Raw genomic sequence first — 26,751 nt, forward strand, 5'->3', positions numbered from 1 at the left:
TACTTGGCAGGTAACATAACCCGGACATTGATTGGTTGACGGGTTGTATGACGTCACGATAGCACAATAGCGGGTGCTTTCAACTCGGACAGTTCCTTTGAAATGAAAGAGTGAAATGGGAGTCGAATCCTCTGGAGCCCTTGGACCCCAAGTGAGGTAACATTACACAGCAAAGCAGATTAAGGAATTGGTGGTTAAACGAGTTGCAACAGGCTTGTACGCGAACGAGGATCTACAAAGTGAGCCGCGGACGGGCAAGAGCTATTAAGGCTTTTACATCGTCGTCATCATCATCATTATCGCCATTAACCTCACTGCACCCACTGCAAGGCAAATGTCTCTCCCATATCCATCCAACTATCTCGGTCCTGTACCAGCTGCGTACACCTAATCCCCACAAATTTCCTTATCTCACTCGCCTACCTACTAATGTGCTGCCGCTCCCTGCTACGTTTGCCTTCTCTTGAAATCTAGGGAGCTACTCTTAGAGACCATCGGTTATATTTACTTCGTCTTTATTTCCACAGCTCGCTGCGCTGTCCTCATTTCAAGTTGACCACTTTTCGTTAGTCTTCACATTTCCGCCTCGTTCGTGAGCCCTGGTAAGATATAACTGCCATAATCTGTTCTCTTGAGGGATACTGGGAAGCTGCCCTTTATGATCTGAAAGTATGTGCTTCACTCCATTTTTATAACTCTAGTTCTTTCATTCTCATGGTCAGGATCTACGGTTACTACGTGCCCTAAGTAGATCTAATATTTTGCTATTTCAGCTTCTTGCTCACTATCATCATTTTTATATCTACTATCCTGCTTTGCTTTTCTGGGCTGTTAATCACCCTCTGCGATTCGTCCCCTGAATTACTTAGCAATATAAGGTTATCAGCAAATTAGTGACGCTTTCGCGTCAAAGACATCAAGGCGAAGCTTAACTATCCAAACTTTTTTCCTCTTTTCCCTGCTGTTAGAGCGAGTAGGTTTCACCTGCTAGCCTCCTTTACCGCGCACTGCATGTTGCCTAGTCGCAGCCTGCACTGAGATAAATCTCCGTGACAAACATTGCGTGCCTTGTGCGCGGCTACACCGAACTGCTGTTAGCAGATATGTTGAGTGCCTCGAGCCGCGTCAGCAAGTTAAGTGGCCATGTTCTCCATGAGCACGCGATGCGCCCAGAGAGAGTTCGAAGCTAATCTCACTGATGGCGCCTGTCTGGCGTCATTCGCCATGCGTACTCACGCTAACCGATGGCTGACGCTGGTTAAAACAGAAGCTTGGGCATGTTGGTAATCCATTGTGTAGAACAGCGCGAAAAAAACGACAGGGACGAAGGAAGACAACAAGACGAGCGCTGACTTTCACCTGACAAGTTTATTGCATGCCTGCATCCATATATATGAGCACGTTCACACAATAAAAGAAACAAGAACAACTAAACAAGCACCGGAAAGTGTAAGATTGCAATCGAACCATGTGCCATCCAGAATTTCACAACGCATCATTTTCTCGTGTTCATAAACCTTACTTCACGTTCCGATAAAGCTATAGACGGGCTGCTGATACAAGTTTCCTTTATCCTGTTGATTTCTTTTGCTTCTAAAATCTCCCGAACTGTCTGGTCATTATGCCGATTGATTATTTTTGCTTCCTTTAGAAATGGCTGGCAAGCGTCGCTTTTACAGTCCCTGCAGTGTATGCCCATAGTTTCTTTTACCGTACCAAAAACATTATTGTGATGCTCCATTAGTCTTTCGTTGATACAACGCCCCGTCTGTCCGATATAATGTTTCCCACAAGACAGTGGAATAGAGTATACAACCCCCTTCTGGCAAACCACATAAGGGTCTTTGTGTTTTATGGTACAGCCCTGACACTTTTTTGCACATTTTCCCTAATTTATCGGGAGCCGAAAGGACAACTTTCACACCTGCCCGATTTCCTATACGTTTTAGTCTATGTGAGAGGTTATGAATATACGGAATGACCGCTATCTTTTCTTTCGTCCGCTGGTTCGTGGATAAGCTCTCCAGGCTCGCCTGAGAAGATTTTATACTTGATAAAATAGTCTCCGCTACCGACACCAACAGCTGCTTGGGATATCCTGCGTTTTGAAGCCGTCGAGTTTGATACATGAAGCTATCTTTAATAGAATGGATGCATGATTTTCTTCAAGCATTAATATAGCATGATTTCACTACGCTACGTTTCACTAATTTCGAATGTGAAGATTCGAAGGAAAGCAACGGCTTGCTGGCGCGTGGCTCATATGTCCAACACGTGTGATTAGGCTCAATTTTCAGTTTAAGATCTAAAAACCTGATCATATTGTCCTGCGGCCATTCACTGGTTAATTTTAGTGGATTCAAGACATCGCGAAATTTTCTTTCTACATCTGACTTAACGGTTGCGAAGTTATCACTATCAGGGTCTAACAGGACTAAAAAATCATCTACATACCGAAAGCATCCTAAAACATTCCAGTCACCCAAAGTTCGTTTTAGCGTTCGATCTTTTTCCGCCAGTAATAGATTGCTTAACACAGGAGCTATGCATGACCCTATGCAAACCCCTTGTTTTTGCAGGTAGGTGTCACCGTCCCAAGTGGCGAAGGTAGACGTTAAATACATACGCAAAAGTTCTAAGAAGCCCCCCACCGACAAACCTGTCTCATTCTGAAATGTCTTCGCTAACGCTGGCAGGCATGCGTTACTGCTTTCCGAACTACTTCCTGGCGGTTACGGGTCGAGTCGACGCCGTCGTATTTTAGCGGAAAGCTTGTGGAAACAAATGAACACAATATATGAATTTTGCATTTTTGTTTCGTGATTTCTGCGAATAAGTGCTGAAGCTAAGTACGTTTCTGACAATTCATGGACCAGAGTTTCAATGGCTTACACGAGGAATGGGCTTCTGTTGACTATAAAAGCTTACAAGGCCTAGATATGGAAAAACAAAATGGAACATTTATTTATAATCTAATGTCTTCAAACTTAAATCCAATGCGAACCCCACATGTGTGATCGAGACAGAATATGCAATCCACCTAATGCTGGTTTCTTAAATCTCAAGAAAATCGACATCTGTCGCTAATATTACGTGAGACGAACTCTTGTGCCCGCTTGGTGCACCTCCGACAGCGGATTGTAAGAACTTCAATCTTTCTGTGACATACTAAGCGTTCAGATTTGCGCTGTTTCATCAGGGATTTTATTGTATATTCTGTAGGTTACTACTACGGTTAATCAAAAAGACTAGCGCATGTAACGAGGACACACACACAGAGGACACAGGACACGTGAGCTAGTCTTTTTAATTAATCATGACACATGAACTAGCCCAGCTTTTTGCCTTGATTACTACTATGAATGTGCTCCCGTTCACACCCTGGCTCTGCGGTTTGAAACGTTATGCCTACTCAATCTCTATGCGTATTCCAACTTACACAACCAAATGCACTAGGTTCAGACATCTGCGAGAAAGGCTGGATGAGCTATCAGCCTCTCTGGCTGCTCAGAAATAACTATTAGCTTGCCAACGCAGGTTCGTCATTCACGTTTCCCTCGCTGTTAACCAGAATCCACGTTACTATGCCGCAAACAAACAGGGGTAGAAAAGGAAAACAAAGTGAAGCGAAAAGAAACACAGGTGCAGGGCCCACTCCACAGCCATAGAGGGACAAAAAGAAGTGCTGAATTGGTCACCATAAAATAGCGCAGAAATGGCCTCATCACCGGCGCACAAGCTTGCTTTCGCGAAGCACGTCGGAATGGGTCTGGCGTACAAACAACGCTGCGCTCATTCATTTCCCGTTGCGGAATCCTCGCCACGTGACGCGGCGCCCGGGATACCCTAGAGGGCGGGCACCGACAAACGCGGGCTGGCGAGAGAATGAAAAAAGAAAGATTGATTACGAATTTCCCAATTGTGAACAAGGCTCGTTGGTCCTGCGTATATGAAGCGTGTTTAGGAGCAAGCCTACACGACTCACCAACGTAAACAGACTTTAGAACGCGCAGCAAAAGCAGAATTTCTTGAATGCAAAGATAATCCGGGCGAACAGGCGTAGTTTCTGGCGACGCCATTTATGGTGAGACAGCTATGGCGTATCATTAGTCATCGGGACTGTTAGAAACGCCGTCATGTTTTCATTCTTTTTTTTTTTGTCTTTGTTATGAAGACAAAACGGACAGCTGTCGCATGCAAGAGAGCTCTGCGCGAAAGAATCGCGGTAGCGAGCTTATGAATCAGAAAAGCATTGTATATTTTTTTATCTGCAGACATGTCTGAAAGCCTAGCCTAGTTTCGTTATAGGATGTTTTCTAGTTCGAAGAAAAGCAGGGAACGCAATCCATACACTTTATATATATTGTGAGACAGCACTTGCACAAAACGTCTGTTCTATTCCAGAGCCAGCTGGCACACAGCGCGCGACGCTCCGAGCAGCAGTCAGCGATGATGATGATAATGATGATGGATCTATACAGATGAAAGAGGTGAAAGTTTACGCGTTGCGCTCACACAAATCCCCCCGACAAAAGAGCGGCCACCCTGGTCGCTGATTACAGGGATGAGGGACGACGGGCATAGGGCTTCATGCGCGAGGCGTGGACGATCTCTTCGGAGCGACGACGTCGATCTGCGACGGTGTGCGAGGGAATAACGCGATAGTTCACCGGAGACGTTTGTTGGAGTACTGTATAAGGGCCAATGTAACGATGGAGAAACTTCTCACATAGGCCAGGAATGCGGATTGGTGTCCACAGGAGAACTTCATCACCGGGGTAAAAGCAGGGAGTTCGATGGCGTTGATCATACAGGGCTTTGCGTTCCTGTTGAGCATCTTCAGTGTTCAAACGGGCAAGTTGGCGACACTGGGCCATACGAGTGGCAAACTCTTCGCCCAGAGATTCAGACGTAGAGGGAGCAGAGAAGAAAGTAGTGTCCAGTACTGTCGATGGTTGACGGCCATAAACTAAAAAGAAAGGGCTATAACCAGTAGTGCGCTGAACAGCGGAATTGTAGGCGTAGGTGACGAAAGGTAAAACGTTGTCCCAGTTCCGGTGATCAGGAGCGATATACATGGATATCATGTCGGACAAAGTGCGATGAAACCGCTCGATGAGTCCGTTGGTCTGAGGGTGGTAGCTAGAAGAAGTCTTATGGACGGTGTTGGCTGCGCGCAGTACTTCCTCAAGGACTTGAGAAAGAAATGTCTTTCCACGGTCGCTAATGAGAATACGAGGAGCACCATGACGCAAAACTATCGCACGCAGGAAAAAATCGGCGACTTCAGAGGCGGCACCGGAGCGAAGAGGTGCGGTTTCAGCGTACCGCGTTAGATGGTCGATGGCAGTGACAACAAAACGGTTGCCGTCTGACGTCAAAGGGAGAGGACCAAATAAGTCAATGGCGACCGTGTCAAAAGGGACAGATGGGCAAGGTAGAGGTTGCAGTAGGCCAGCAGGAGGGGATGTTGAACGCTTGCGATGCTGGCAAGACGGACATGATGAAATGTATTTGGCGACGCTGGCAGAAAGCCCAGGCCAGAAGTAGCGGCTCTTGATACGGTCGTAAGTTTTAAAGTGGCCTAAATGTCCAGCAGTGGGGTCGTCGTGGTAAGCCTCCATAATTTTAAAACGAAGGGAGCGAGGGGCAACGGGTACCCAGCGTTGACCCGTAGGGTGATAAACGTCGCGGTAAAGTGTTCCATGGTGAAATCGGAACCGACGAAGCTGACGGCGCAAGCGACTGTTTGGGACAACTGATTCTCCACGGAGGCGAGCGATGATTGTGCGGCAGTAAGGGTCAGTCAGCTGCAGGGACGAGAAATCAGCATTGTTCTCGAGTGGAGCTGTAGTGATGGGTGCAACATTCAGGTGGCCAGAAGAAGGCTGACTCGGATGGCAGCAGGGAGAGGAGACCGTATGTGGGGCCGCGTCAGTAGGTAGCAATGGGCAGCGGGAGAGGGCGTCAGCGTCGAGGTGTTTTCGCCCAGATTTATAAGTGATGGTGAAGGTGTATTCTTGAAGACGTAGTACCCAGCGACCCAGTCGACCCGATAAGTTCTTCAGCGATGACAGCCAACAGAGTGCGTGATGGTCTGTGACAATGGTGAAGTGGCGGCCATACAAATAAGGTCGAAATTTTTGAACCGACCAAACAACAGCGAGGCACTCTTGCTCGGTAATAGTATAATTACGCTCAGCTGCAGTAAGCGTACGACTGGCGTATGCGACGACTTGCTCTTCAGACACTGCGTTGCGTTGTAAGAGAACCGCGCCAATACCGTGGCCACTGGCGTCTGTGTGAAGTATGGTGGGCGCGTCAGCGTCAAAATGGCGAAGCACAGGGGTGGAAGTGAGTGCCTGCTTGAGAGCTTTGAAGGCGTCTTCACATTCAGTGGACCAGGTGTAAACCACTTGGGAAGACACGAGCTTGTGTAGCGGGGCAGCAATTGTTGCAAAGTTCCGAATAAAACGGCGGAAGTAGGAGGCTAAGCCAAGGAAGCTGCGAAGATCTTTCTGACGTTGGGGCCGAGGAAAATTAACGACAGCCGTAATTTTTTCGGGATCAGGCTGGATTCCTGCCTTACTGACGACATGGCCGAGTACTTTGATGGTCTTACTGGCAAAGTGGCACTTCTTGGTATTCAGCTGAAGCCCCGCCTGGGCAAGGGACGTGAGGACATCAGTGAGACGCTGCAAGTGCTGAGTGAAGTTTGACGAGAAGACAATGATGTCGTCGAGATAACATAGGCATGTTTTCCATTTCATGCCGCGAAGCACGGTATCAATCATGCGCTCAAAGGTGGCCGGCGCATTGCAGAGTCCGAAAGGCATCACGTTAAATTCGTAGAGACCGTCGGGGGTAGAAAAGGCAGTCTTGTCCTTGTCTGCATCGTGCATAGGAATTTGCCAGTATCCCGAGCGGAGATCGAGACTGGAGAAATACTCAGCGCCTTGAAGACAGTCTAATGCGTCATCAATACGAGGCAAAGGGTAAACATCCTTGCGCGTGATCTTGTTAAGTGCCCGGTAATCCACGCAGAAGCGGACTGAGCCATCTTTTTTGCGAACGAGGACCACAGGTGAGGACCAAGAGCTCGTGGATGGTCGGATGACATTTCGAGCAAGCATGTCAGCAACTTGCTCCTCAATGATTTTGCGTTCTGCTGCTGAAACGCGATACGGCCTTCGTCGAACAATAGCAGAGCCGTCCGTCTCTATGCGATGAGAGGTGACGGAGGTCTTCCCCAACGCTGAGGCGCACACATCAAAAGACTCTCGGTGCCGCAGGAGGACGTCTAGCAGAGCTGTGGACTGCTCGGATGTAAGGTCAGGGCTGATGGCGGCTGCGAGCGCAGAGGATGTCGGAAATTGAGGCTTGGCAGGAGGCGGTGATGCGCTGGAAAGTGTGTTGAGGGGAACGGGATCGCAGTCAAAAATAAACCCAACTGTGGCTCCTCTGGGCAGTAAGAACGGCTGGAGAGTTGTATTAAGGGCCGCAACGACCGCGCAACCGCGGGTGAAGGAGGTGAGGCACGAGGCAAGAGCTAGGCCGTCGGAGGTCCACCGAGGAGCGGGCATAACGAAGGCTTCGCCATCGAGAGGGTAGTCCAATGCCACGATGATCAGCTGCTCGCGTCCTGGGGGCAAAACGAAATCAACTGCTGCGAACACGTGTGGTGGTGAACAATCAGAAGTCGGTAATGTATCGGGGTCCGCAAGATGAATAAGGCGCTCACGGCAAGAGATGAGGGCGGACGCCGACGATAAGAAATCCCACCCCAAGATCATGAGATGAACGCACGTGGGGAGCACAATAAATTCAATATGATGCCGCTGGTTATCGATGAGGACACGTGCTGTGCATTGGCCGGTGGGTTTCATAAGAGTTCCATTAGCTCCACGAAGTGGCGGACCGATGTATGGCGTTATAACTTTGCGCAGATGAGAACACAGAGAGAAATGCATGACGGAATAAGCGGCGCCGGTGTCGATGAGGGCCTCAACGTACAATCCTTCAACAATCACTACTAACATATTCGACGGTCGCCCAGGAGGAATTGTAGATTTCGAACTCGAAGCAGCTTTCCCTCCAAAAACTGCTTCGGTTAGTTTTCCGTTATAGGTTGGAAGGGTTGCGAGGCAGGACGAAGCGGTGACGTGCGGCGAAAAGGCGAAGGGGATCGGCGTCGGGAAGGACGCGAGGGCCGTGAAACATTGGTGGAATTCGGAGGAGAGGAAGAACGCCGGTAAAAGTCTGAGTAGGGCAGTGCAGAATCATCAGGCTGGCGCACGCGGGCACGTTCAAAGGGAGCATAACCCCGTTGCTCGTCTTGTTGGCGGCGGCGACAGACACGGGCAATGTGGCCACGTATCCCACAATAGTAGCACACAGGGCGGGAGGGGCGCCAGGCTGTAACAGGACGATGCACTGTAGGATATGGTGCCATTGCCGCGACGTGACCGCACACGGGTGCCGAACAAGTCGGGGAAGGCGGAGTGGGTTGCCGTGAAGTAATCTCGGCATAGGTTGGCAAGGAATGTTGGGGGGCGTTGGGAGGCGGCGAGGGAGGTTGGGAGGCAATGGGAGGTGGGGCAGGTGCCACAGTGCAGTTGAAATTCGTCAGTTCATCTTTGATGATGCTGCGCAAATTCACCGTTGCTGGCGGAAGAGTTGGAGATACTGCAGAGGGGTTGGTGAGGCCGTAGAGCTCCTCCCGGATCATGGTGCGGATTAGGGACCGCAAATTTCCATCTATGAGGGAGCCACCATCACTGGGGTCTTGCACGAGGCGGCAGGACTGTAGCTGGTCCAGACGTTGACATGTGGATGTGATGTCGGATACGGACGACGGGTTTTTAAACACGAAGGCATTGATAGCAGCAGTGTTGATGCCCTTAATTAAGTGGCGAACACGCTCAGATTCAGGCATAGCAGCGTCGACACGGCGACAAAGGGCCAGAACGTCCTCGATGTACGACGTATAGGACTCGCCGGGCTGCTGGAGACGAGCTTCAAGTTTTTTCTTTGCCTGCTCTGAGCGACCAGCCGGAGTGCCGAAAATTTTCTTTAGCTGGTCCGTGAATGTAGGCCAGTCAGCGATGTCATCCTCGTGATTGAGGAACCAGGTTTTGGCGACGTCAGCCAAGTAGAAGACGACGTTTAGCAGTTTATGAGCGTCATCCCAGCGGTTAAATGCACTGACCCTGTTGTAGTTGTCGAGCCAGTCGTCGACATCTTCACCGCGAAGGCCAGCAAAGATTTGGGGATCGCGCTGGCGGCTGGTGACAGTCCAGGCAGGGGCAGCCGCAGTAGGAGGAGGAGACGCCGGGGGTGAGCGAGCACCGTTGCCCTCATCCATAGCACAGGACCGTGGACGCAAGCGAAGGCCTGAACGGAGCTCCAGGGAGAACGGTAGGCGGGTCTAAAGCGAGAGGTGGGGAATACGAATCGCACCTCCGCCACTTGTGAGACAGCACTTGCACAAAACGTCTGTTCTATTCCAGAGCCAGCTGGCACACAGCGCGCGACGCTCCGAGCAGCAGTCAGCGATGATGATGATAATGATGATGGATCTATACAGATGAAAGAGGTGAAAGTTTACGCGTTGCGCTCACAATATATATATATATATATGTGTGTGTGTGTGTGTGTGTGTGTGTGTGTGTGTGTGTGTGTGTGTGTGTGTGTGTGTGTGTGTGTGTGTGTGTGTGTGTGTGTGTGTGTGTGTGTGTGTGTGTGTGTGTGTGTGTGTGTGTGTGTGTGTGTGTGTGTGTGTGTGTGTGTGTGTGTGTGTTTCTTTTGCACCCACGTAACGCTTGATATGGTCCACGGCCCTGACGCGCAGAATGTGTTCTGTTGGAAAGGTCGGGGTGAAGTGAACCCGAGAAATGATTGATCTTTGCGAGAACACTTGTAACTAATGTAGAAAGTTTTTATCTCGCCGTGCATTCAACAGCTAAATTTTCAATTATTATTGTTCGTCACAATTCCTTCCCCTAAGGCTGCAAGACATACGTAGCTACCCTGGTGAAGCCCAGAGGGCTTTCAAAAAATTATATGTGTTGTTGTTTGTTGTATTAGCCTGCTTAAAAATATCGTGTAGTGAATTACTAACTGCGGGCGTTTTTTTTTTTATTTATTATCATACTCTAACTACATTGCGAAGAAGCAAAGCTATGATTTTGGGAAGGTTTCTAATCCGTGTGCCTCGGCGCCGAGGATTGACGTCGTCGCTCGGCATACAGCCGTGTCTCGGTATTGCTGTAATGGCTCAGATGCCAGAACAGCAATACCGAGACACGGCTGTTTACCATCAGATGGTGCCACTTGTCCGCGAGGTGGCATACGCGTCTCTTAAATTTCTGGAAAGGAACCGGCCGCCGTAGCTGCGCATGCGCAGTTCATGGCCTCCGCGGTCGGCTTAGTCGGGGCTTAAGGCGGATGTCACGCATAGTTGATATTCGTGACAGGCGTACGTGACAGGTTATGATAGCTGTCAAGCACACAAATCGCCACTTCGCGGACGCAGAAGCGTATATCGGCTGCATTGGCTGCGTCTCCCTAAGTACGTTTCTATCAGTAGCAGACGAATTTTCGCCTCTCCTCAGAGGGCCCAACATCTTGTGCAAAAGCTAACCAAGCGCGATCGTGCTTGAACGACCATTTTCGTTTCGAATACATCACTCCTCGACCGCCAACTATGTTGTTAAGACGCTCGACCTTACATAGTGGCGTCTTCATCGGCGTAATTTCCTACGAGTACAGAGTCGATTACACTTGTCTAGAGCGCTCGATCGCTGTGCTTCGGTGCAAATTGAGCGAAATCATAACGCAGCAGCTTCTGTCAGTAGGAGTGCGCGTGTCCCTGTGCTGTTCGCATGGAATTTCACTTCATCAGCACAGCACTACTTGAGCGCTCTAGACATGTATGATCGACTCAGACTCTGCACTGCTGCCGGTTACCGAGAACGCTATTTATTTATTTATATACCCACCAGTGCCAAGCGCCATTACAAGGGGAAGTGTACACATAAAAAAACAAACATAACATAAGCAGTGTCAGCCACGGAAACAATCAAAATTTTGTCAAAACAAACCAAAAACAAAACAGATGAAGACATTCACAGCACCACAAAGGTCAAATGGTTATTATGAGGCAGAAAATAAAACAAAATTGGACATAATACAAACACTGACTGAAGACAACTTGTTCCAATCCAGTATTGTTTTGGGAAAGAAATACAATCGAAATACATCAGTGTTTTTAGCAATCTCCCGTACTTTGAAACTGTGTTCTACGCGGTCCAATGTATAATGAGTTGCCAGTATGTATTTAGCTCCTTCAATGGCAACATACGAAAGATAAATCGCGTGAATTAATTTTAGTCGCAACCTACGAGGACGAGAACGCGATGTCCTTTGTTTATGGCAAAAAAATATGGTCAGCACAAGTGCATTCCTGCAGTGAAAAAAAAAAAAAAAAAAAAAAAGAAATCTAAGCGTATCACGAATCCGATCGCTAATTTTTCGCTATATTTCAGGGAAGTTGTTTAGAAATGGTCAAACTGTGTCTGAAAGAAGTTCAAAGGATTGAAATAAAAACGTTTGTTTTGAAATAGTACGATCAAAGAGCGAGTGTATAGAGCGAGATGAACTCAAACTATGGAAAAAGAAAAACGTGTAAACAACTGTCTCCGGATATGATATGTACAAAGCTTCTTAAATGCAACAGTAATTTTACGGAAACAGAGCTGAACAGTTGTGGCGCGTCTGCTGATCTCACAGCCGGAAAGCACGATAGGAAATGCGCACCCAGAGGGAGCGAACAGAAATCGGAGAGAGTAACAAATAAGAGCGAAGAAACAGCCACAACGACGATAACAACAACAACAAAAACCATCCACAGAGGCTTTATTTAAGACCATATTGGCGATGCATTCATGTGGAAATTTCTAAGGCAGGCTGCGCAATTACTTGTTGTTCTCCAATAAGCGTTATGTCACGCTTGCAATCAGGTGATCAGGTCACGGAGCAACCAGCAGAAACGAGCCAGGAAAAGCTAATGGAAAATGAGGCGCTTCTACCCACCTTTCCAATGCGGTGTACGTTTCCAACCTACGAGCACAAGGCCTCAGATCGAACCCTACACTGGAGGAAAACTCGATGCCAAGAGTATAATCGAATGAAGGGGCTTACCAGCACGTTTCAGCGACTTCCCTCCACACTCGCATCTTCCTACCGCGGAATGCTAGCAGGATGCGTTGTTTTCGTGCAATTTATTTTCCGGCGATCGGGCGGGCGCAAATTGCAGCCTGTTCGTTGACGCCGTGCAAGAAGCCACGCGACTGAAGAATTAAGTCGCCGAACAAAAGTCGGCCAGGCAAGGCGAGATGCGGAATAGTTCAGTGATGTGGCCAAAAATTCGCTTTTATTTGCCGCCGAAAAGAAAAGAGGCAAAGGGGAAGCAATGCGTTGATCTCCAAGAGTAGCGAAATGTTGTCGGAGTACGAAGTGCGCGGGCATTGAAGTTCCTAGGCCCGTTCTGGGTCCTTTCGCGTAAAAACATGCAGCGACGCCAAAGCTGCCGCGGCCGCCAACCAGTCAAAGCACTGAGTTCATGCGTAGACCGTTGGTGATCCGCCATCGCCAGTTCGAAGCCCAATTGCGGCAGCCCGCAAGGCATTAGTCTGAACTTTGCAAAGGCCCTCGCTCGCTACCAGATCGGCGAATTCGGTCCGGTTGACGCCCGCCCTGCTCCCTGCAGCGCTGCGCGATATTAGCGGAGGCACAGCTCTTTCCTGCGCAGCAGAGGCGCTTCCTTGTCAGGGCATAGGCGCGCGCGTTTTCTGTTTGCTCCACTCATTAGGCCGATATCAAGTGAACAACGTGCGCGCCGCTCTTCGACGGCGACATTCCCAAGGCGCACTGCTCGGAAGCGCGCCGCTAAAGTCATTTGGCCCGCCGCATCCCTTCGACGCCAGGGGCTTTGTGTCGAGCGCGGACGGCTCTTTACCTGCTCGAGGCTGGTACACTTTCGGTGCTGCAGAGACAAAGGGACCCGGGGGGAGGGGGGAGAGGGAGGGTCCGTCAGCTTACGAAGGCGCCCTGCAGTGCACAGTGCGAGGCTGTTCCCTCCCCGGGAATGTCTGCCTGGTTGTGTTAACGGCTCTTTTTCTTTTTACTGGATAGCACATTTGCTGGGCCTGTAATTTAATTTAGCTTCCACGTGGATTACTTAGTCATTATGTGATTAGTAAATCTCCGTTACATTGTCCTCATGCAACTGCGTGTAAGCGAACAGTGAACGCACTGCCCGAGTTAAAACACTTGGTTATTTGTTCTCGCCCATAAACAAACAAAAAAAAAAAGGACCCGAAATTCTGACAGCCCTTTTTTTTTTCTTTTCTGCTACACCGGTTGGTTGCGAAATCGCTATTTGCAATTTAATACTCCGATATGATGGAATACTCTTATAAACGCTTTGCTTTCATTACTCCTCATAGCTTCATTGTTTGCCCTCTTGACAAGATACCAACCTTTATCTGGTAACAAACACTTTTTGTTCGCCTAAAATTCCTCAAAACGAGCTGCCCCTTCGCGAGAAAGCGTTGTACTAATTAAGCATGCGTAATAGATGTTCTCGTTTTATGCCAGCCTGAAACTGATAACTTTTCCAGAGCATGGGTAGAAGAATTGTGCCATTTTGTTGACACTGTTTTAGCTTCACCTTTCATAGCACAAGAGTGAATGAGGCAATAAAATGCCACCCAGTCGAGGGACAGGTTGCCACTTGCCGCTCCCAGAGCAGCGCAAGACGAAGGCCACTTAAGTATAATAACAGTTCTGCCGATTACGTGGAAGCTCGCCATTTCGGTAAAAAAACAGCGAACACTTTAATTTTGTTGTATTTGCCAGTGAAAACAGGGCCCCTTGATGAGAGTTAATTCATTCTTCTGAGCATTCCCTAAAAGGCCACAGCGACAGTACTAAACCCACGAAATGAATACAGAAAATAAACGTATTTGCTGGCCTCCTAGATGGAACGAGTTCTGGAGTTGGAGTTTGGGGGAATTAAAGATAATCCTCTTCGCGCGTGGTATTGATTTTTTTTTTTTTTTATGTAGCAGAGTTCTGTGCGGGTGTCTTAATCTCCTTGCCTCAAAGCCAACAAAGGGCAATGCGTCGGTACTTTATTAACACCACAGGCTTGTAAAAAAAAATTAAGCCACTTCTCGCAGTTGAACCGGGCCACGCTCCTCGTAATCCAGGAATGAAGATAAATCTTCGTTGATTAAAGTAAATCCTTACGGCCAGAGTTCCCCAAGGTACGCTTGGTTCTCAATTAGAATCTATATACCCGTTTCAAAGAATATTGGATAAATTCCTGCCTTTGTATTGGCGCCGTACCAAGTTGCCGGCGCATGCTCGTAAATTATATAATTGTCGAAATCTACTTTTTTATTAAGACGCATCTCATTGAGGGGCGTGAAGCGTGTGATGACTTCGATAATAACGCATGTGCGAATGCATGTGGCGAGACATAAGCACTGCAATTTGCGAGCAACCCGTGGACAGCTGTGAACACCCGTTTCTGTTAAATAGCACCACCACAGTATCCATTTTTAAACTTGTTGCTGAAAGCTACGTCACTTGTGTGCCTTGCTTCCAGTTCAAAGCGCTTAGTGGTGATCTGACTGGAGCTACGCCTTTCTTACTGAAAAGTAATGTCTTAAAACTAGTTCTTATTAGAAAGAACTGTGTTTAGCAACAGTTCGTCGTGTGGAGTGCACGTCGCACGTACCGCGCTAAATACCAGAATGCATTTTCGCGAGAATTTTATCGCGAAACTATCAAAATAACTCGAGATTTCGTTAAAATGGAGTCTCCTTCTTGTGTATTTGCAGGATATACCGATGGGCGAACGAGTTGGATACGACCCTGGTGACGAGGTTAACTTCGATATCGGGCATCGAGACGCTACGAAATGTAAGAACGGCGACCTCTTGCTGTTGGCTCATATTACGAGAATCGTTAATTGCTGCCAGTTAATTGCTAGGTGGAAAAAACTTAACATTTCATCAGTTATAATAAACTACAGCGACCAAAGCCTTAGATAGGTCATTCTTGCCGGCTGCATCAGTTCAATGTTGTGTTCTGCAAATTAGGAATGATTCTTACTCAGGCGAAGAGTAAATTTACTGTTCACGTACATGGCAACCACGCAAAGCCGATTAGTGAAAACTGGTTACTTTCAGCCAAGTGATCGCCTGAACAAGATAGTTGTAGTGCAAGACAGTTGATAAATGAACCGCCTTCCCCACTTCATTTTTACCGCGTTCCATTACGTCGCCACCTCACAATGCGGGCGAATCTGCAGAGCTACGAGAATGCCGACAAGTTGAGCCTTATGGAAGTGAACGGCACGGAGCTACTGTTGAAGATGACCTTGGAGATGGAGAAGAACTTGCAGAGGAAGAAAAACGCTCTCAAGGTACGAAGCGTCTTTTGGCATACTTTCGCTACCCACGTCATTGTAAAAGACCCCAAATGCATTGCTTATAACCCGCATCTTCATAAACCGCATCCCTGTGGTTTTAACTGCGATTTGGTGGCCTTAGTGACTGCGATACGTGGGCATAACTAATGCATTCAATTACTATGTTATTCCGCCATAATGGGCTTTAGGTAATTCACTGATTGCCAATTTGTTATTTTCAAATTAGGAGCAGAAGGGTAGCGACGTGCACCAGCTTGCAAATACTTGAGAAGGCTGTCTCTTTGTCAGGTTCAAATCGATCAAGAAAATTAGGGATCACAAAATGCGGTTAAGCCCGCGCACGCTTAACGTCAGAGAAAATCCCAGAAGACTAAAAACGGGCAAAAAAGTGCGTCTTTACGAGATTTCTGGTGTAAGTGCCATATAACTAGAAATTTTACTGCGGTAGTAAATTTCTGAAATTAAATGTAATTGCGTGGTGCAGATGTGAAATTTCTACCAAATAACTTACCTATATAATCTAGCAATTTTCTGCTTTGTTTGGTGTTGCTCTAAGTAACAATGTGTTGCCAAACACGCACTTTTTCTCTGTGTTCACGTTATGCCCTGGCTTCTATTGCAGCGCCTGGTCAAAAAGGCGGAAGAGGCTGTGGTCAAGCACAAATATGCGTCCGATCTCACGGTAAGACAATTCCACTCAACGTTGATAATGTCGTCGAAGTTTCGTGCATTAAATAAAAATAGAACCACAGGACTCCCAGTTTAACGTTCAGGTAGCCAACTGAGGCGATATTTTTATTTTATTTAGTAATACTGTGGAGTCTTTTCACTCCAAGCAGGGGTGAGCAAATATACAATAAAAAAAAAAAGGTAGAACAAAGTTACACAAGCTTCATGTAAGGGCAAACAGATGATGCATAAAACAAACAAAGGTTTCACATGCGAGAGGCTCTCAATAAATATTTATACATTCGGGCTGTTAACTACACACATCGGCAGATCATTCTACTCTGCAATTGTTTTGACAAAAAAGAATGCTTAAGTGTATTGAAGTATGCTCGAAATTCTTCTAGCATTTTTCCATGATTAAAACGCGTACTTGCGCGTGAAACAGGAGTAATATAATCATGGGAGTTAACTTTAATCAGATTGTTGTATATTAGGTACAAAAATTTCAAACTTGCTTCAGTGCGCCTTGCCTGAAGGGATTCTAAACCTAGGAAATTAGTCATCTTTGCATCACTATCTGTGCGCTTGAATCTATTACAGATGAAACGGGCTGCGATCCTTTGCACTCTTTCAAATTTTGAAATATTCTTGGCTGTGTAAGGGTCCCATAGACAACATGCATATTCGAGACGAGGACGCACCAAAGCCTTGTACGCTGCCAATTTCACGTTTGCTGGGGCCTTTGATAGTTTACGCCTCAAACACCAGAGAGTCTTCAAAGCTTTCTCGCAAATAACATCGATGTGGGCGTTCCAACTCAAGTTATTGCTTATCTGGACGCCAAGGTATTTTACAGACGCGGATTCTGGAAGTTTTACGCCGGCTGTGTGGATGTGTGAGGACAGTTTTCTTTTTGCAAACTCTGAGGACCAAGCATTTATTAATGTTAAGAAATATGCCCCATTCGGTGCACCAATTAGAGATCTTCTGCAGATTACTTTTAAGCTTAATCTGGTCTACTGTGGAGTTAATTGTAGAGTATAGAACGCAATCATCCGCAAATAGTTTAACTCTAACTTCTTGATGAACTATATTCGTTAAGTCGTTTACATAGATAAGAAATAGAATAGGTCCTAGAACAGATCCTTGTGAGACACCAGAATCAACCGGTAGGGGATCAGAGTACTCGTGGTTAACATTAACATATTGAAATCTATCTTCTAGCTAGGCTTTAATAAGATCAATAATATTAAAATTGATTCCGGCAATGTAAAGCTTTTCGACGAGTTTAGTGTGCGGAACCTTATCAAAGGCTTTGGCGAAATCTAGGAAAACAGCTTACATTTGTAGTTTGTTATTAACTGAGATAAAAATTTCATGACAAGTTGTAATCAGTTGTGAGACGGTATATAAGCCATGCCTTAACCCATGTTTTTCATTAGATAGAAAATTGCTGGATTCAAAAAAACTCTGTCAAGGCACGACAAATCGCATGATCAAACATTTTGCAACTGGTCGAGAGCAAAGAAATTGGGCGATAATTAGATACACAAGTTGGCTCGTTTCCCTTAAAGATTAGTACGACATGTGCAGTTTTCCATTCTGATGGTACAGCGCACTGAGCCAAGCATGCATTGAAGGTAACAAAGAGATAATGGGACAACCATTCTGCATAACCGCGAAGAAAAGCTAGTGGAATGTTATTAGGCCCACTGGACTTTTTGGCGTCAAGTTTCAAAAGCAGGTTAAAAATACCTTCGCGGGAGACGATAACATCTGGCATTAAAGAGGAATAGTCATCTAGCTTATGCATGGATAGCCAAGACGGTTTCGTGAAAAATTAAACCTCGGTACCGAAGCATGTCGTCCTCTTCTAAAAATACTTGGGAGAAGTATACCCTATGGTCTTTGTTGCCACCTGGCGTTTAAATGTGCTGCTATGATTGTTAGTTCAATTTGAGCATCGATAATAGAGCGTATATAGGTTTACATTTACACTAACGTATAACTGCCATCCATTTTTTTTTTTTTGCTCATAAACTTCTGTTTTTCTATTTCTGCCTTCCAACATTTTGGTTGGTTGGTTGGTTGGTTGGTTCATAGGAAGGGAAAGGCGCAGTATCTGTCACACTTGCTCTGTGGACACCTGAACCGCGCCGTAGGGGAAGGGATGAAGGTGGGAGTGAAAGTGGATAGAGAGAAAGGGGGACCGTAGTGGAGGGCTACGGAGTAATTTCGACCACCTGGGGATCTTTAACGTGCGCTGACATCGCACAGCACACGACGCCTCTTCGTTTCGCCTCCATCGAAACGCAGCCGCCGAGGCCGGGATTCGATCCCGGGAACTCCGGCACAGTAGTCGGGCGTCTTACCACTGCACCACCCCGGCGGGGCCCAACATTTTTCTTGATCTGCTTTTTTGGGGGGAAACTCAGGCGTCAGATGTTCTTTTTTTTTTTTTTTCGCCCACGGTTTCGAGATGGGCGAGATGAAGTTTGGTGTTGCCGACCGGGCATGAATCATTTATGCACAGACGAGCTGCTTGATCATTTGTTATCCAAAGATCCACTAATACGTAGAGTGTAACATTTACTTGAGCCACCGTAGTGCGTGCTATTTTTGCTCCGATAAGTTTATGACTACGGCCCAAAGGGACGATGCTGTCAATGATGAAACATTGTGAATGTCACAGGGAAATGGGAAGGACAAATTTAGTCAGGGGTGTCACGCTAGGCCAGAGACTGCCCGGAAAAGAGTGAGAGCCTTGGCGAAATGGAAGCAGTGCATCTTTTCGGCGAGATACGAACAGCATCGATTACTATACATTGCGCAGTTGATTGAAATGCTTGACAAAAGTAAAAAGAAAAAAAACCAGCAGCCACGTAATCCTGGTCACTTCCAGGCCTCGAATAAAAGAGCACGTTCCGCAGGTGGCGAGGTCTTAGCACTGCGCTAAGGAAAGAGGAAAGGGATCAAGAAAAAAAAAAAAAGAAGACCGAGGTCGTCGATCAAGTTTTCTCTCTACTGGGCATCGTTTTTGCTCCAGGCATTCGATAGGCGCGCGGTTCAACCTTCACAGGTCGCCGGTGGCACCAGCCATACAGCAGGTTTCTATGACAGCTCTCGCTCACTTTTGCCTCTTTTCTTTGCGGTGCCTTTCCGTTTTCCTTTATTTGTTTGGCGTAACCTTGTTCGTTTCCTTTTCCCCATTTCCCGCGGCCACCTTTTCTGGCTCGAGCGTTGACACGCAAGCGTCTCGGGCGCTCTCGGCCATTCATCATGGCAGCCAGGCCCCGGTATCGGCAGGACAGGGCGTTTCATTTCTCCGCGCATCTTTCCAGGGAAAATAAAAAGGAAAGAGGCGAGAAAACAACGATAAAACTCCAGGAGGTTTTTTTCATTCTTCTCTTTCTTTTCTTTTTCCGGCAAGCACCTCGAGTTGATGTATTGTGGGGCTGACCAGGCATGAGCGCCCGCTGCAGCGGCAGGCTTGGTTCACCTCAGCTGTGCAACAGAGCTTATCGCTGGAGATGGGAGTCCTAAAAGCGCGTCTTCGGCCAGCAAGCGGTCAAGTTCGGGGAGGCCTCATTCACGCCGGCGACTACAGACAGGAGAAGGAGGGCACCTTTTTCGAGCCGGGGACACATGCAGGAGGCAAAGGGTTTGAGCCAAATGGGAAATGTTTCGAGCTGTGTCGTAGGAACAGTTGTGAGCGTGTTCCTAACTGCTAATTACTATCGTGCCTTGTTTCATGTTTGCTTATTTTTTGAGGCACCGCAATTATCGTCAGCGGCGGGGCTCGACGGATGACTGTGAAATCGAAAGGTGCTAGCAGCTCGCTGCTAACAATGAATTCGTTGTCAGCCGGAAATTAAGGAACGACAATGTGAATTACGTGGTCTAATTCACAACAGTTTGTTCGAAAATATTAACCCGCTGCTTTTCTAGTGCATAAGGCCCAAACTCTAGGTCTTCTGCATATTTTGGTGATCACGGTACTGATTGGGCTGCTTGTTCAATGACAAGTTCCGTTCCACTAACTTCAAGCCTGTGGGGGAGGTAGTTTGCAGGAGGCCCTTGAAGGCCCTCTAAGAGTTGTTACATGCGGAGGGAGGCTTGCGCGGACGGAATAGTGTTTTGAGTTCTAATGTTTTAGCTGCTACAACTACCTGACCCGAGTGACAAGCGAGTAAATACGCACGACAGCTAAGGCAAACGGTGAAGTGGAAACATGTTTAATGTAAGTGGGACGAGTCACGTGATCCAGGCAGTTTCGACGTGGCGACAGCACCAACCTAAGCGCGTGCCTTTCTACAGCTTTCGGTGCAAAACGCTTGCCTGAAGGGGACGGTGACGTTGAAGGAGAATTCCCAGCTGCCGAATGTAATCCGCACAACTCCATTGCGGTATGCCTCGTGATAACAGGAAAGAATACATATACTACGTCCTCGATCTCCCCGTACTGTTTTGTGTCTTATTCGGTGGCTCGCAGGGCTTCGGATTGCATAGCGAGAAATATGCAACAGAGGAATGGAAGTGTGATCTGCACGAGGGCTCCTGGGTGTGACGGGTGTTTTCTCCACCACAGGAGTAGCTTTGGTTAATTTTTGCCTCCAGCGGCACGCTACACGATTCCTCGGTATAACTACGAAATTCAGATCGAAAAATATATTTCACGAGCGATAAGCATTCTTACTGACTGTCGTAGTATTGCTTTAGGATACAAACGTTGTGGAGGCTGCAGTCGCAGCATCTAGTTCGGCACGAGTTTAATTTCAGCGTCAGACATCTTGATTCTTTGATGGAAAGAGACTTCTATACCAGAATCCGATTTCGTACTGCTTTCCGTGTCATATGTAGTAGGGATTCGTTTAGGCGTGAAGGAAACATCGTGCCGATATTAGCATGAACAATTCAATATTCTCCACATACCAGCTCTTCGTGTGCCATAGTCACTCCAGCAGCAGCAGCAGCAGTTTCTTGTGATGAATTCCTAGCGTGAAGGCTTCTACGGGATGCAGGGATGCAACTGGGCGTTGTTGTTTGCGCTGCCCATGCATTAAGCGAGAAAGCACTCACCTCAAAAATTGACAATGTCCCACATTTAAAGGGCTGCACGGTATTTGAAAACAACCCCGGCCTATGTAAGTCACAAACAACTCGCAGCAGAAATCAGGAGGTTAGTACTTATCAGCGTGCACACGGAAAATATCACGACATCCTCGTAAACGGGCCACTGTATCATATAGGCTCACCACAGAAAATGACATTGTAGGCGAAGTTGCTGGGTTATCAGGCGAGATGATAAGTGCGCACAGAGTGCAGCGGAAGAGCGTTCTCATCAAATTTTAGTACGTCTTTCCTGTGGTCTAAGTAGCGCGTTAGCGTTAAATATGTGGTCAACAATTTCTCTTACGTTACACATGTCATCGGCAAGGCACGCAGACACGTCCTGTAGAAACGACCAAGAAGTGAAAGCGTGGCATTTTCACAGCGCAAAAACTCGTCGTTCTTTACTTTAATGATCGCATGGCAATTAATATCTGCGGCCAGTGGGGTCTAAAATAGATATCACTTGGACACACACAATCTCAGCTGCCCCTGTTGTTGTCATGTAGCATAATGCCGTAGACTCTCGATTTGTCGCTTGTTCCCCCCCCCCCCCCCCCCCCCAGCACCGCTCAATTATCACCTTGCACCAATAGTTCGATAGTTGAGTGGTGGTAACCACAGGAAGTATGGAATTCTGCGTTAAATGACTGCTCGGAATACAGGATGTCCTTGTTCTTTTCATCCAGCGGGACGAGGTGGGCGCCGTCCTAATGAAAGACCTCACGGAGAGCGACGGCATGCTGCGCTACAGCGACAAGTTCCACCGCTTCGTGAACGAAACTTACTCCGGTGTCCACGTCCCGCTGGAGATCTTCGACGAAGGTGGGCTCTCTCGCCACTGTTACCGCTAGATAGAGTTAAAAGGATGTTCTTGAAATTTTTTTGTTAATTGGCTACACTAGCGTTTGCAAATATGTAAAGACAGAGCAATGATCGCTTGGGTTTTATAAAAAGGAAAGATATTTGTTCAGAGAAAAATGATGTGAAATTTTCTTTGGCAAAGGACGACGCACTCGCCCATATCTCAGTCCAGCTGTGATGAAGAAACTTAAAATGTGACGGTTATATTTATATGTGGGGCACTTGCATTCAATGAAACAGTTCCTTCCAGCCATCTTGGGGAATTTCGTTATAGAGAACATGTGAAAGCGGAGCACCATCAGTAATGATAGATATGGCCAATGTAGACCTTCGACCAAACTACAAAGGTAGCCACGTTGTCTTAAGAAAATAAATATCGCAACCAATCTCATCGACAAGGACACATGAGAACATGAATGCACTGTAAAGAAGGTGTGACGCATCCTAGGAAAGTTCATGTCGATGGTGACAGCCGCAGTGGAATCGTTGAACCTCCTTCGTCAGACGCTCAGCTTTTCATAGATAAAGATGGCGCTCTCAGCTTCGTCACCCCCTTTTTAGTCATTGGTGTCCCGCGTGGCCAGCCTTCAGGGAGGGGTGGCATCAGCGACATAAATAAACCTCAAGTTCCACTGCTCCATTTCTGTCTCCTTTTCATCGGAAACCATTATGTTGGACATTAGCAACGAAACCCACTGTTGTAAAAAAAAAGCAAATAAAAAACCCTTTGACGACATAGTTTTATAACCTTGTGGCGTAATTTCAAGTGCACCACAAAGCGCGTAGCATCTATGGTGACCGAAACATGAGTGCAGTGCAAATAAAAGATAGCAGCGTGTTTCAAATTACTTAATGTTAAAAATTGATTTCGCATAAAAGAAATTCAGTTACTGGCAAGGCTTTGACACTATTATCTTCATCTCACAAACCAGACGCTACTAAGCTTCTACGGCTTGGGAACAAGGGGATGTTTATAATGATGCCTTGTAGTCGGTGAACCGTCCATGTAAACTCGCGACGAGACAATTCTTTCGCTTTCACCCCCCCCCCCCCCCCTTGTAAATTTTGAATCAGTCGTTCCCATCCCTCACGGTGCTCATGAGGCCAGCACTGATAAGAGATACAGCTACTGTGTTTTACAAGAAGTCGTCATGAACATTCACGGCATTGAGCGAAATGATGAAATAGGAGGACGACAACGAAGGCACAGTGCGAGAGGCTGCTAGTTGAGCGAGTGGTAGAAGAAGCTGCAACGGTAGTTTAGTGCTCCAAAAAATATCCAGCATGACGAGTTTTTTTGCCTTAGAATTCGCTCCGCGCTTGAAATGCCTGCGGCCGCCGAACTTCGAAAAACAAAAGTTTCGTGCGGGTCAAATTTAACGCTGCAGAAAGTGGAGTTACTCTCTCTGCACCGTCATTCGTTCGATCGCGCTGCGGGCTGAGGACGATTTGTGTTGAATGCCATTCGCGCGGAAACTTCAGAGTATATTACAGATAAGAACGCCCTCATATTTTGTTTCAGGCCAGAATGATGTTCGCTTTAATTTGCGGATAATGGGCGTTATAAGGATGTTACACTTGCTGTGAATTGCGGTTTTCCGCAGTGCATGTCAGCACGTGAACGTTTGCGTTTCATAGAATGCTTGAGCATTAGTGCAGGTGAGGATGGCACTTCTCCCGCAGACGCCGAGGTACTGAACGGACTCAAGTGGTCGCAGGCCTTGGACGCAGCCTTTCGACAGAATGCCGAGAAGGACCCGGATCTCCTGTGGCAGTACTTCGGAAGCAAAGTGGGGTACATGCGGATGTTCCCAGGTACGCTCCTCTCAACGCGTATTGGCCGGCTTGTTTGTGAAGGAAGAAGAACCGTCAGTTGCTAGTCAACGCTGTATTCGTCGCTCTTCTTGTCTAGGATGTTGAATTGTTTTACGTGGTCCTTCAAAAGACGCGCCTCTCGCCACCAAACCACTGTACCATTGCGTCTGTGGCTTCGTCGTCTCTACGCTTTTACGCGCCTGAAGTGCGCCGCTGACTAGCTTATCATCATCACTACTACTGTCCTCACGCTAGAGAAGGATGGATGGATGGATGGATGGAATATAGGAGCGTCCCCTTTGAAACGGGGTCGTAACAGTAGCTATGATGCTCATTTTTCTCCCTATATCTTAATTATTGATTTAGATTGGTTAACTAAACCATTATTCTATTTCCTAAACTTTTGTTTCTACATTACTAACATTATGTCACTTCTCTGCTTTTAAGCCACCAATCTTCCAGCCGTTTTTTGCTGGTTTCCACCGCCGGTTTATTCACCCGGCCACTGTTATCTCTAAACCCCAGAGCTTCAGGAACAGTTATTGCGCCTGCAGTGAGTTATTAGGAGAATTGAGACGCGCTACCCCCTATGTTTAGCTATGTTGTTTTTGCATTAAATACGATATATACATCGTCTTTATGTTGTTTCTTGATTGCCAGATGGCGCGGCATGGAGTCAGGTGCAAAAATATACATCATACGCAAAATAAAAAGAAGCATGGATTTATCATACGTGAAGGACAGCCCCCCCCCCCCCCCCCCGAAAATAATAAAAAAAAAATGGCACTGCTGCGCATTCACGGCGATTTACAGTTGGTAACCACGCATGGATGCATGGTAGACTACCCTCGTATATTGCGTCACTGAGGGAACAGTGCGCTTCAAATTGCTGCAGCCCTCTGTGAAACAGGGACAAAGGTGAGTAGCGATGCACAGCACACATCTAAATGCGTAGATGGTAGAACGTGTTAACGACCCATTCGAATAACGCTCGCTCACAAACACGTATTCAGCGCGAGGCGCCCGCGCGACCCGCAGTCCCTTGGCCGCGTGCGCCGGACAAATGGCGCTTGGTGTCGAGAGTAAGAGCGCGCTAGCATGCAGCCTGCTTGTGAGGGTAAACAAAGACGAAGAAGATGGCTACGCAGTATGAAAGAGTACTGAACAAAGGCAGAGAGGGGGGGGGGGGGGGGGGAAGCCTCAGCTCACCAGCTGAGTCAATGTTTTGACAAGTGGACTTGTTTTCGTCTGGGCAGCGCGATCATCACTAGCGGGGGTTGAAATACGAAGAAAAAAGCTAGGGAGGGGGAGGGGGGGGGGGAGGAGGGGTGCAAAAGAACTAGTGCAAAGAGTGAAAAAATCTCTTCGGTATTCATTTCACTCCTTGCCCTACTTCTTTCTCCCACCCCCCCTCATTCCCCCCTCCCCCCTCCCCTCCTCCCTAGCTTTCCTTTTCGGAAGCAAGAGCGTATTTAAACCCCTGCCAGTGATGATCGCGCCACTCAGACGAAGATAAGCACACTTGTCGAAATGCTGACTCGGTCTGAGGCTCTCCTACCCATTCTCAGTGCTCTTTCATTCTATAAGTACAGCTGCCCACTTTTTCTATTTCCTTGATAAAACCACGGATGATGACAGGTATTTTCTGCTTTTGCGCATAATAACAATATATAATTCGGTATTGTGGGGAACCTGTGTGTTTCTTTTCATATTCAACCGCCATGAAGGGTCTTGGTCAGAAGTTCTGAAGCCAAAGGATTTTCGTCTCAGCCGTAAAATGAAGCTGTCATGGTGCCACTAAAGATTAAACGGCCGTGAAATGCTATGAGAGAAAGTTTCTTGCTGTGATAAGAAATCATTTCCTAATATTTTAACTGCAGTTTGCTCTTTAATCATGGCGTGGTGGCTCTATTTTGTGGCGTAGACAAAAATCGTTTGAAGTCTTGGTGAAAGCATGTCGATATGTGCATTGCAAACTGTCTCACTCGTTCAAACAAGCGACCCTCGATAAACTCAAAAAACCAAGAGAGCTTACTACTAGCTTGGTGCTGTGTTGGTACATGCACCGCTGTTTAGCATATGGCTCCAGGTTTGAATGGCACATTTTGAATAAATAAATCGCTTTTTTCTTAAACCTTCGCGCATGACTAGCTAAGCCCAGGACTATTTACGGCATTCGCCAGTGTACAAACCTAATCGAGGAGCGGCGACACAAAAGCCGGTCTTTTATCCAACGACAGGCCGATGTTACGGTCAGTAAAACACGGGGTATCACCGCTCTGTGCCGCTTCGCGGAAATCGGTGACAGTGCTCCTCGCTTCGCGATCTCTCGGCAACCCTTCTCCTTCCTTTGGGGCTCTTGCTGCGGTCATAGTGTGCGGGAAAAGGTCGGGCCGCCAAAAGTAGTCGCGGCCTGGTTTCCAATCGAAGCTCGCCGGCGCCCGGCACGGCGGAGCACCGTGTCAGCCTGATCGATTTTGTCTCTGGAGAGGACCTGCAGGCACCGATGGAAAGAGAGGCGCTGACGGTCTCAGTGCTCTCTCTCTCCCACCTCTGCCCTAGACCGGTGAGCTAGGTTCAGGTGAAAACAGCGTCAGCGAAGCCCCAATAAAGCGCGCGCAGGTTAGGCAAGAGCCGCCCAGAAAGCTCAACGGCGGAGCTCTTGTTTTAATGCCCCGCGTAATTAAGCGCACCGGTGAAGGAAAAAGCGCTTCATGCAGCACGCGAAATGTTGGCCTCCGACCACGTGCGATGCTGTGCAGGCGCACTAGCTTTGAAGGAAAGCGCAGTCA

General features: G+C 47.4%; 1 protein-coding gene across 2 annotated transcripts in view; it reads left to right on the forward strand.

Moving 5' to 3' along the window:
* The window catches only part of LOC146207323 (voltage-dependent calcium channel subunit alpha-2/delta-1-like), a 231,446-nt gene that overhangs the window by 166,811 nt on the left and 37,884 nt on the right, over positions 1-26,751 (forward strand). For both annotated transcript variants that reach the window (XM_084585571.1, XM_084585541.1), the window contains 5 exons: positions 14,910-14,991; positions 15,383-15,496; positions 16,125-16,184; positions 21,970-22,105; positions 23,828-23,959. In XM_084585571.1, the coding sequence (XP_084441697.1) occupies positions 15,413-15,496; positions 16,125-16,184; positions 21,970-22,105; positions 23,828-23,959 (412 nt within the window). In that variant the 5' untranslated portion in view covers positions 14,910-14,991; positions 15,383-15,412. The remainder of the gene's footprint in view (positions 1-14,909; positions 14,992-15,382; positions 15,497-16,124; positions 16,185-21,969; positions 22,106-23,827; positions 23,960-26,751) is intronic.

This window comes from Amblyomma maculatum, chromosome 1 (genome assembly GCF_055883805.1).
Source record: "Amblyomma maculatum isolate TAMU_Amacu chromosome 1, ASM5588380v1, whole genome shotgun sequence".
Taxonomy (NCBI): domain Eukaryota; kingdom Metazoa; phylum Arthropoda; class Arachnida; order Ixodida; family Ixodidae; genus Amblyomma; species Amblyomma maculatum.